Here is a 12,601-nt window from a genome sequence, read left to right as displayed (position 1 = left end):
TGACACTGGCAGCATGGGAACAGCTTTCCAGTCCCACATATATTTGCATTTTTCCTCCGCTACGAATAATAAAATATGAGGGTTGTGGTAACCCAACTCCTATATTCCTCCTTTTCCGCCCATAGATGAACTGCAGCTTAAAAATTAAGTAACCACAAACCAATCACACTCAATATGTATTCATGTTAAACTAAGGGTTCACAAAAAAATATTTGATAGTGATTGTCACTTGCCTTGAAAAGTGCACAATGTTCATTAATACCTCCTATATAAAGCAAATGATTCAATCATCAAGTTAATTTATTTCACATATCAAATTCATATATCAATTCACATATCGATTCCTTACAGTTCATCATTAAGTTGTCCATGCAACAACTTCCCCGTCACACCCATATACTATTATATAACTCTCAAAAATACATACACACAAATGAACTGACTCAACTCAGTGGTCATATATTATCAATATAATAATGCACAAAATATAAAACTAGCATCTGTCTTTGACATCAATACATAGTGGCTGCAACATCACTCCTCTTGCACAAGATTTTCATGAGTATGTTTATGTACACATAGTAGGTACTATGCAGTGCATAGTCTATAAATTTCTCCTGTCATGATATTGCATAATAAATATCATTACATTTTTAAGACTCTTAAGACTCGTTGACTCAGACACATGTTCTGGCAAAGAAAAGACAAGTTCAAACAAAGAAAAAAAAACCTCGAGCAGCATGTGCATGTGTGTGAGAACATGAAATGATGAAGGAGACGAGTGAGTGAAATGTGACCACTTTAAAAGGTCTTCTCTGCGACGGTATATGTCCATATGTTGGCAAATGTGATTCATTTATCATGTAATTAACAGAAGAATTTGCCTCACAGACCCTGAGATGGCCCACCTAACCTGTATCCTTCCAAACAGCCCCGTCTTTCATCAACAATGTACTTTCAGATGCGAAAGAGCGAAACCCACTACAGGAAAGGGTTGAGACCTACTACTTCCAGGAAACACTGCCAAGATAACAACTGTGTGATAAAGCCATGGTCTAGTAAGTCATGTTATTCAGTTTGAATGTAATTATGACCTCTTGACCTCCTTATTAAGTTAACTATAACCTTTTAGCATGTGTTGCATTCCTCTTTTCAATCATGTATGAAAGAAAACAACAGCAAAAAAAACAAAAAAAAAACAGGCCAAGAGTGGTGGTTTAAAATTCTGTTAAAAAAAAAAAAAAAAAAAAAAGTCCTTTTCTTTATCCAATTTGAGATGAAAACCATAATGTCTTCTGCTTCATTACTCAAAGACCTGGTGCTTCATCTATTTTCCACATCACACACTGTCTCTTACCAGTTGTCAGGTTAAAGGTCACTGGTTATACTGTGGCCTTTTTGCATGTAGAGTGGCAGTACATGTGAGTGAAAAATATTAAACAATATTTCAGATAGGAGTTGAGCTGATTGGAGTGCTTCAGCATCAGTTCTGTCTTAAAGAATTAGCCCACTTTACAGTTTGTCCACTGGACTGAATTCTCTGTTTTTTAAGATGCACTGTGAGGAAAGCTCTGACCTGTCTGGGTTCTGTATATTTTTCATAGGAAACCACTGAGAGTTAGAAGTCTAACTCATCTGCCTTGAGCAATGATGCCTGTTTCACTACGATAGCCATCAGAAAGCTATGACGCAAATGTCTCCCACTTTGTACTTCACACTTCTTGGTTAATCAGCGTGCCATCAGGCTCAGTTCAGGTCGGGTCAGCCTAACACTGCTTCGAGGAGCAGTGACAGCCTTCAGATTATCTGTACAAAATTTCATGTGTCCTCTCTTCTCGTCTCGTCTCCACCATTGACTGCCTCCAACACCTTGCCTCTGCTTTGCTTTTTGCACCTCTGCTTTGGTTGCTTCTCTTGCTGCTGTCCTCATTCACTTCTTTTCTTCTCAGTGAGCTTTCTCTCTCTCTCTCAGTGTTGCAAGAGGAAGTTGGTTGCCATGTTGATGTCGTTGTTTGAAGCTCTGAGAGCCTCGAGGGCATCAATCCTGGAAAAGCCCATTTCTACTAACATTGCAACCTGCAGGACAAAAAGCATAAAGTGATTCAGCTTAGAGGTCAGACATATCAATATATAATAATATACCTAACATTTCATAAGTGTGCCCACACATTCAAAGCATTTAGTCCTGTAAGTAAGTAAGTAAGGCGTAGGTGGGCCAGAAAATCAAGAGTTAGTAGTCTGTCTATTTAGATTTGAAGACAAGCAGGTGATAAAATATGCAAGCGAATATCTACAAAGAAAACAAGACTGGACAACCAAATGAAAAAAAAAGGCACACATGTGTAAACACACACAGAAACACACCTGCTCCTCAGCGACAGGAGAGTTGTCCAATAGCGGAGGCTGTGTGGAGGGCTGTGTCTGAGCCTGTGGGCGGGGCTGCACTGGAGGGCGGTTCTGTCCTCTGTGTCTCAAGGAGGGGAATAACCGAGTCCACTGTAACAACCCACCCTGCACAAAGACACACACAGACATAATCAAGCAGTTTTCCATATATGGTTGTGTAAATGCATGCATGTATATGCATGTGTATGTTTGCTGAAGGTGAGCAACAAGTAACTGGCAGGTTGAATCAAGTGTGTGTCAATCAGTGCATCAGTGTGGCAATAAGTGTGTCTTCATCTACCTGTGGTTGCTGCCTGGTGTTCCTCCGGGCCTCGTTGTATTGTGCCAGCAGCAGTTGTTGGTCGAGCATGTCCATCCTTTGCTGCCTCTGGATGTCCAGCGTGGCGCCCATCCCCAGGGGCGTCTCATGAGTTGGTTGGGAGCCTTGACGACCAATAAAACATTAATAGGCTAACAAAAACAGATCTGTACATCAACAACAGACTTGGGTGACAAAGAAAAGGAGTTTGGTCCAGAGACCAGAGACACTTTTCAAGACATAAAACTGTTGCTCATGAACAGAATAAATATTTTAGATATCCTGCACTTGACATCAACCTCTTATTTTCTGAACATAGAATCATAGTGGTAAGTACACTAGATTGTTGTTATCATGCTTCATTTACGGGACAAAATATGGAAAGCCACATTGTTTGGTACTGACTACTTTGAGGCAGATAAACACTGTTTCACAGTTGAAAGGCTTTAAATGAGCATGTGGGACATTACAGACTGGAGAGGAAGAGATCGTCATGGCAGAACATTTAATGTAAACAACCTTTCAAGAGAAATACTTCAGTCACTTAAAGATAGGAAACACAGGTCTTGCTTTAGCTAATTAGCCTAACTGTAAATACAACACATTAAACAATTACAACTATTTCATAAGGCAAAGTGTGGAAAATAAGGCTAACTTCTACAAACACTAAGAGAATCTAAGACAATTGACTTTCAACCTTACCCCCCGGTTGTAAATGCTTGTTATTAAAGATGTTATGCTAATTCCATTATTCATTCTGGATCACAGCACTAGTCTAATGCCTTAAATGTACACGTTATTATTCCTCAATTAAACAGAGAGAGATAATAACTCCATGTCAGGCCCTGCAATACCAAAAGGATTTGCACTGGGTTTGTGGACGTGATGATTAACGGTTGGACTCACTTGAGAAAATGGGCTCCAGAATATATCGCCCAATACAAGACACCCAGGCAGGCACAAAGTGGAGCTTCTGTAGCCGGAGAACATTAGAGTGGTACAGTCCACCCGAGATCTGAAAGGTACATTAATGAAAATATGAGGTGTGTGTGTATAATATATATATATATATATATATATATATATATATAGTATGGAAGTCACAAGCCATAGTGTATGTAAATCACATGTATATTATATATATATATACATACATACATACATATATATATACATACATACATACATACATACATACATACATACATACATATATACATATATACAATGTATATATGTATATATGTATGTATGTATGTATGTATGTATGTATGTATGTATATATGTATATTATACATATATACATACATACATACATACATACATACATATATATATATATATATATATATATATATATATATATAGTATGGAAGTCACAAGCCATAGTGTACGTAAATCACATTAAAACCTTTGTTAAGCAACATTATCAACCCCTAGCAACCCCACCTGTGCAGAACCTTTTAGCCACGTTTAGCTCATTATTTTGGTTCTCCTGTCCATACATAAGTTGTGTACCCATAAGTGGTTATAAATGAATATAAATATATAAATTGGGGGGGATTGAGAATACTCACCAGTCCACTGAGTGCAAGGAGCCACATGAAGGGGCTGGAAGTCAACAGCTGTGCCACAGAAGGAGGAAGAGAAGAACACAGAAACAATGAGAATCAGACTAGTTGAAAAGCAAGTATTCTCAAAAATTGTAAGGAAGAAAAGAGAGAAATTAAAACAGATGCATCCATGCCCACACTAGCAAAGCATGGACTTACCTGCAAGCCAACAATGTAGACCAGAGACTTGTTTGTGATGTGGATGTGGCCCAGGACTTGAGTGACTGGCATTGCAGGGATAGACAGGTAGAAAGGCACAAATAAAGAGAAAACTGGAGCGAGCCTGAAAGAGGTGAAAGGGAAAATCAAGATGATGTGGATGGCAAGAAAAAAGGGATTGTGTGAATTTAAACAAAAACATGAACATTTCAAGAATAGAAAGACAATGATTGGGTTTGGGGCCTATTTACTTTTAAGATAGCTACTAGTGACTATGGTGACCACACTACTCACAGTCCTGCAGGCAGTTCCTCCACTTCATAGTCAAATAGAAACTGAAAGGCCTGGGCCAGCAGAAAATCCATCAGTGCAGATAGACACCATGTGCCAAATAGGAAGGACTGAAATAAAGATATATACCACACATAAAAAAAGGTCAAACTAGAAAACAAAACTCTGTCTGTTGCTTTGAGCTGCAGTTACATTTTAAGGAACATAATATCAGTGTCAAACATTGGTTATGCGGCAAATTACAGCCAGATAAGAAAGTTCAGTGTCCTCTCCTCTAAATAGTTGAAGTTGACACACACACACGTGAATCTCCTATTGTTTCTAAGGCTACAATTACAAATTATTTTCATTAATGATTCATCTGAAGATTACTTTCTGAAACACTCCACTCAATGTTTAATCAATTTGTCAGATAACTGTAAGAAAGAAAAAAAAAGCCTGTTATAATCTCCCACAACCAAATGACATATTTACAGTCCAAAGTCCAATGATACTCAGTTTACTATCATGTGCAACACAGGAAAGTTTAAAATCTTTACAATTAAGAGGCTACAACCAGCAAACGTTAAAAACTGAACTGAAAAACTAAAACAATTATTTAAAGATCAAAATAGTTTATTCATTTTCTGTTCATCGACTAATCAATGAATCAACTAATTGTCACAGCTTTAACAGTCTCTGATTTATGATTATACCTTTAAGATAATTTCAAATCAAATTATCTAAACACTGTGCTTCTGTTTATAAAAGTAACTGGACTTTACGCACAAGCCAACCCGCTGTCATAGATGCCATGTTTAATGTGTGACACAAACTGCAATTTAAAACATAAAATCCACCCATTCCTTTCTTTCAGCTAAGGATATCTGCCAGACTATTAAATCCACTGTATCTATCTATGGATATGTCAACGTACCTATCCATTTACTTCACCAAACCACATATCTGTACATCAATCCACATTTTTTATACTTACAGCAAACTTCCTGGTGCCAAACCTCCTCTCAAAGATTCTAAAGTTATAGATGAGCAGGCTGCTGCAGAACGAGTCCTTCACATCCAGACAGACCAGCCTGCCAAACAACAACCTCCACATCTGCAGCAAGAGGGAGAGCACAGTTATACACACACAGCTAACACAGGAAGACAGGCCACAGTGTGACTTCTTACAGTAATGGCTTTTCTGACAAACACATGATATATATATACGGTGATATAAAAACATTTTGAAAACAGTCTGACTTAATTATTTTAACTCAAAAGTCCAGGTTAGATTTTTTAATGGCACTGTTGTCATCATGGAGTGGAGTTTGTTTAGTAGTCATGGAGTGTATGCTCTCTAAAAATCCAACAGGTGGTTGTTTATGGGCGGATCATAACCTCTGTATTTAATTTAAGGACCATGAGATGCAGAAAAAGATACAGAAAATATGTAATTTCAGCTGCAACAATAAATTGATTCATATTCAGCTATTGAATTAATCGTCAATTATTTTTTCAGTTGATAAATCATTGAGTCATTTTTTAAGCACCCTGATTCAAGCTTCTCAAATGTCAATATTCTCTGGTTTCTTTTATCCTCTATGACAGTAAAGTAAATACATTTACGTCTACTTACACTTTATGAACAATTTGCTGGTCTTAAAGCATGGTGGGGATGGTCTAAGAAGCTCAAGTGAATTTCAAAAGCTTTTTTTTTGCTTAAATAATTTCTTGGGTCTAGGTCAAGTAAACACTTGTCCTGATTATAGTTAATGTGTTCTTCTTTCAAAGGGAAACAAAAACATCTATATTGGTGTTAAAGAAAAGATCAGAGTTTGACACAAACTGTCACACTGATAAAGACACATACACTCACTGGCCTCTTTATCAGGCACATCCGTGCAATCTAATTCACTCAAATACAACAGCTCTGCCATAAATTCTACATTTATTAAGATTACACATTTTCAGCTTTTGTTGACACTGTCAGGAAGGTGATAATTCTGCTTTATGTTTATTACTGAGGTCATAGTGGGTGATGGTGGTGTATTAGTGTGCATTATATTGGTATAATGTACAACAATCTCTTGTTGTATATGGTGTTCCTAATATTTTGTCCCCTCTATTAACATACATGAGGGGCAAGATATTAAGAACACCAGTCAATATAATGTACCCCAGTATGCCACCACCACTTAATACGACCTCAGTAATAAACATAAAGCGGAATTATCACCTTCTTGTCAATGTTAACACAAACTGAAAATGTATAAGCTTCATAAAAGAAGAATTTATGGCAGAGCTGTTGTGTTGGATTGAATTAGATTGTACAGGTGTGCCTAATGAAGTGGCCGGTGACTGTATCTGGACATAATCTGTGTTTTTTAAGGTCTCTCTCTCTCTCCTCTCTCACATAAACTCAGACACATTACCTGGTGCTGCTGGGTGACAGCCTGCAGACTGTACAGGAACAGGTCTTGGTAGTGAGGCAGCAGGGTGAGCATCACAGTCAGCCCATTGAGCACCAGCAGGAGGCCTTTAGAGAGAGGAGCCTTGTCTGTGAACAAAACACACATAGACACACAGTCTCTTTTTTTATAATGAGCAACTTTACTTATGTTAAGGCGTTTTAAATATTAGGTACGATGGAAGAAAGAGAGAAAGACAGAGAGACAGAGAGGCGGGGCAGACACATATCCTGCTCAATAACACGGATTTGACTCGAGGTATGAAGAGTGTAAAGATACCAGCTCCTCTTCTTTCTATTATTTCTGAGGCTTAATCAACATACTATGAAAAATGAACCCAAAACGTAGGTTGTTAATTAACTAAACGCGGCTGTAATTGACACACACAGCTCAGTGTAAATGAATGACAGGGCAATGCTAACAGGCTAATGTGGCTATCGCCGATGAACCTGACAGGTCGATGCGGGGAGAGAGCTGCTCGAAGCCCGGCTGCGGGTTTCACGGCAGACGCGGGGATACTTACAGAGGCCCCGGGATCCGGTGGTGGTAAACATGGTGTCTTAAAGGAGTCACGGAGTCAAGACGACGACCCTTAACCCCGAGGCGACGCGAAACTAACACCAAACAACCGAGGTGAAGTTGGAGAGAGGATCCATGCTGTGACCGAGCAGAGAAAAAAAACAGGGGCCCTCCTACGGGAGCCCAAGACGCACAAAAGTCATTACTTCGCAGTCAGCAGACATTATATAGGAGGTGACCAGTGGGGGGCGCAATTACTCTGTGTTGAGCAGCAAAACCATTAAAGATCACCTCCTGACATGTGTTAAGATGTAGGGTGGATTAGGGTAATGTTGGACACTTTTTGCATTTCTGACTTGTTTACCACATATGAATCCAATATATTACATCAACACCATGAAATCCCCAAGATGTTTCCTTTTTAAGTCACAAGACAATTTTTAGATACTGTACTCAAAAGGAAAATATACACATTTATTAATGTTCCTTGTGCCAAATAATTTCAGAATTTGTAGATTTATTTATTAATTTAATTTATAGGCCTACAATTTTTTTTGCTTTCTTTGTCACATAGGTAAAAAACAAAAACAAAACAAGTAGCCTGTATGTCACATGTGTAATATTAAACAATAGAACTTACACAGTACACATATACTAATTAGCTTTGAAATAATTGAATAGAAAAAGAGATAAATGCACTGGAGCTTAGTTGTCCCACATTAGTCAATGTCCCACATTACCCTAATCCACCCTCGCTATATATAAAAGGAGGGTTGGGAAGGTTACTTTGGTAATGTAATAGATTATAGATTACTAATTACCCTATTTAAAATGCCATAATTAATTTATCTATTTCAATTACATAATAAAATTAATGTAACTGATTACATTTGATTACTTTTTGATTACTTTTCAATTTTTCTAACAAATGTTTTCAGCTGTTAGGGTAAGTTAGGCCCACCAAAATCTAAGTTAAGGTGTTTTTCATGGATACTGACATGATTTTTAAGGGAGATCATTTCTTGTAAAGCAAGATTTGAAAATTTGAAAATGTATTCATTTGTTCATGTAGATTTTGGAATATAAAATAAAGATATTTTATGAAAAATGTCAAAAGTCTGGCATGGGCTTGATTGGTACTGTGACACCATGTGTGCTCCAAATAAGGTCCACTTCATGATTACAAAAATTACAAAAAATATTGATTTCATAGAATTAAAAATAGCAATATATGTATTCAGTAACATGTTTAATATTTAAAAAATGAGAAAATACCCTCCTCCTGAGCAAAATCTTAAAGGCCTGACTTCAGATGTATCCCCCTTGTTAATCATCAACATCTTCATAAATAACTGTAATTTAATTACACTTTTTTTTCCCGCAGTAACTGTTACAGATTACAGTTACATTTATTTTGTGATTAAATTACGTAACGTTGTTACACGTAACTAGTTACTCCCCAATACTGGATAAAAGGCTTTACTTTGAATAATAATTTGTGTCTGACATACGTTTTTTTCCCCAAAAAAACATTTAATCATCTAGTTACAATCCTTAAAATGACACCTCCTCAAAGATTTCAAATACTAAAAAACAAATTCACATTATACCTTAAATTACTATTATTATATCCATCTACTGTATGTTTATATCTTCACTTTTTCCCTGATTCAGTATTCATCCTCAACCCTCTTTGTGCTCTTCACACCTATAATTTGTATAATTTGTACTGTAATTTACAGTTTACAGAAACAATTTCACCTGTATTTAACAACAAGTGTATGCTGTTGTCGACTTGTTTCTATATTTATGTTTCTATTTGCTTGTGTATAATAGTGACATGTTCACGTTTAATTATCTTTGTTCAGCTTGTTGTCCTTGTGTATCTTTCTGATTGTTGTGTGTAAGTACATTGAGAGCCACTAGAAACCAGAGTCAGATTCCTTTTATGGGTAAACATATTTTGCCAATAAATCTGACTCTAAATCAGAACTAAAAAAAGAAAAAAAAGAAAAATAAGCTATAGAGTACTTTTTATGTGAGATGCCAGAGGCCTTAACACAACTACATGAAATAAATACTACTGACACAACCTAGCAGACAAATGTAAGTAAACAACTGTAAACACAGAAAAATTAATAAAACATACATATAAGAAAAAGATGAAAAGAAGCCCTAAAAAAAGAGTTAGTACAGCAAAACTAAAACCATGGGAGCTGAGGTACGACAGATAATGCTCCCTGTACACCACACCACAGTGCATCCTCACAGCAGTCAGAGCAGGGTCATCTCCATTTGAATATTTTTTCTGCCTGGTGACCACTAATGCTTACTTAACCCCCTGGAAGAACATGTTGTGAATCACTGATCTAACAACTGCAGCGCCCCTGCAGCTGGGATTTAGTGTCTTGCTCACAGGCATTTCAGCAGGGTATAGATGCAGTGGCCGGTTGATCCTCCTGATGAAGGGCAGTCTCCCTACCCATGATACCGCCCTGCTGTCAGACAGGGTATTCACAGGCCCCAAAGCACCAGTCTGATCATGTTTGATCCTAAACCTGGTCCTCTATGACCATTTTGTAATATGTGTTTATGGGTTGGATATGCATACAACCAGCGGACAGGGAGTGTTTCGTGTCTCAAAGGCATGTGGTTGGCTTTCTGACAGAGTGATAGCAGAGTTAATTATCCATGGGGCCTTGAGCAGGATGTGTAGCTGCACCAAGTCCAGATTAATGGCTTTTTATTATGGTCCTCTGGCCTCATGCACACAGTGTCATATCTTGTCAAGGTCCAGACTTCCTTGCAGTCTGTGTCTTACAACACAGACTGCCAGTTTTATTCACATCAAACAGTGTGTGTACCTTCATGCCTGGCTGTGATTGCTCCTGAGACAATTGATCCAGTGCTTATGTTACGTCCAAGTACATTTGAAAAGATATGGCGAGCAGCTGTCTAATAGTGTTGCATTTCCTCATCGTCCACAGATGCAGTAGCATGTTAGTTCCCATTGGTTAGTTCCCACCCATTAAGTCTATTTGGCTGCCTGTGGTCAGATGTGACTGCAAAGCAGAGCTCAGGAACAGCTTGCTAATTGTGTTTCAGACCTTCTCTGTCACTGATGTAGGAGTAAGGTCTAAAAAGGTTGCTTTGCCCCTGTTCTCAATCAAAGATAATCAGATTAAACAGCACAGAGTTGTGTGTGTGTATATATGTATATACATATATATATGGGTGTGTGTGTGTGTGTGTCTCTGTGTGTATGTGTGCATGCGTGCGTGTGTGTGTGTGTGTGTGTGTGTGCGTGCGTGCACGCTTACCAATAAAGAGACTCCAGATTTGGAGACAGCCTTGACTCCTGCTGTTTGCTTTGTTCATTAAGAGGAGATGAGCAGATGGTTTGCTGGTCTGTTGTGCAGTGCACACATGCGGGCAAACACACACACACACACACACACACACACACACACACACACACACACACACACACACACACACACACATGCAAATACACATACACACATGCATGCTCAGTCCTGTCACCTTAGCTTTATCCTCCATTTATCTTTTCTATTACACATCTCTCGGCAGGACAATGCTACTCGGTGAATTGTGAGGGGTGTGTGTGTGTGTTAGTGTTAGTGTGTATGTGTGTGACAGAAAGAGAGTGATACAAGGGAGTGTGAAACAGTAGAGCGGCGCTGAATGAAGTCACAAACCTTTTTAGTCAAGACAGCCTGTGAGGTGGTCATCTGAAAAGCTGATGACTCATTCACACATTCATTTGTGAATCATTGCTATTCACTTGTCAGCCACTCTGTATTCAGTAAGAACTGCTTGAAACAGAGGTATTGTTTTAGTCCTCCCTCACAGTTTATATGCCTGTGTCCAGGAAATGGCACACCGCACATTTAAACAAGGTCGCATGAGCAAAAATCTGGCCCACTGTGAATATTTTTTCCAGCACAACAAATGTTGTTTTAGAACACTGAAATATATTACTTAAGAATTTGTAAAAACTTAATACTGCTTGCAAATGAGCACCATGGGCTTCTACGTTATGTCCTAGAGAAAACTATCATCTTAAAATATATCTAAACAACCTCAACCCCTCACGTGATTCATTACATTCACCCCTCAGCTTTCTGTATCAGTTAAGAAACGCCTGGTTCAGATTTACATGTCTTGAGCAAACACTCTCTTTGCTTTCAATGACCTAGAACTGTCCTGACTTGGGTTTATGATGCTTTCAAATATCTCTTATAGGGATGCAGATTACAGATCCTAATTCTTAATTATAAATTGAGCTACAATAGATTTATATTGCAAGACATTTACAGGGCTTCAATCCAGGTTGAGTCAGAAAATATTACTTAGCCTATTAGTTTAATTAGAGATGGTTCCTTCCCCTTTAATATTATATAATGGCTACAAATGTTCACACAGCAAACACATCAGTTCTTTTTAACACAATTGTTTATAAATGTTTTATCTTTATAAAAAATGTACTCACAATGTGCTCTTTACTATCTTTTGACTGACCATAGTTTAGCTTTCTACAGTAAGTCCGTCACACTCATGTATCCTTTAGGGGTGTGATAAAAAAAATAAGCGTGGCTACAGACGGGTAGTGCAGCGTCAACATGTTTCAGTAAAGGACAGCTAACACGTGACCCTGCTCACCACCTTCCCTGTCTGTCTGTCAATACTTACGTGTACGTTTTTGGAGATGGAGCAAGAATCAATGTCACATCACTCCCTATACCCTCACATACATGAAGACATGCAAGCACATGGATCCCCCTCCCCTTCCACCACACCAGACACATTCAATCTGAAGGGTTTTAACAGGTTTGTTTGTCTCA

At 38.1% G+C, this 12,601-nt stretch overlaps 1 protein-coding gene across 1 annotated transcript; it reads right to left on the bottom strand.

Annotated features, from left to right (window-relative positions):
- Window positions 1–325: 325 nt before the first annotated feature.
- On the bottom strand, window positions 326–7,866 carry ubac2 (UBA domain containing 2). The gene is made up of 10 exons (XM_062430666.1): window positions 7,741–7,866; window positions 7,182–7,306; window positions 5,744–5,863; window positions 4,771–4,877; window positions 4,477–4,600; window positions 4,282–4,329; window positions 3,611–3,719; window positions 2,687–2,829; window positions 2,365–2,511; window positions 326–2,076 (listed from the first exon to the last, which is right to left on the bottom strand). Exons 1-10 carry the CDS (start codon window positions 7,769–7,771, stop codon window positions 1,969–1,971), a joined length of 1,062 nt encoding a protein of 353 aa, XP_062286650.1. The 5' UTR covers window positions 7,772–7,866; the 3' UTR covers window positions 326–1,968.
- Window positions 7,867–12,601: the final 4,735 nt, after the last annotated feature.

This window comes from Scomber scombrus, chromosome 12 (genome assembly GCF_963691925.1).
Source record: "Scomber scombrus chromosome 12, fScoSco1.1, whole genome shotgun sequence".
Lineage (NCBI taxonomy): Eukaryota > Metazoa > Chordata > Actinopteri > Scombriformes > Scombridae > Scomber > Scomber scombrus.
Note: the sequence above shows the minus strand (reverse complement) of the source record. Positions and strands in the feature narration are given on the sequence as shown.

Excerpts from the sequence above, each read along its gene's own strand:
- ubac2 (XM_062430666.1), bottom strand. The coding sequence starts at position 7,771 with ATGTTTACCACCACCGGATCCCGGGGCCTCT. Across the intron at positions 4,878-5,743 it reads TTGGCACCAGGAAGTTTGCT|TCCTTCCTATTTGGCACATG; the intron begins GTAAGTATAAAA and ends TCTTTATTTCAG. Across the intron at positions 3,720-4,281 it reads TCCTTGCACTCAGTGGACTG|ATCTCGGGTGGACTGTACCA; the intron begins GTGAGTATTCTC and ends TGTACCTTTCAG.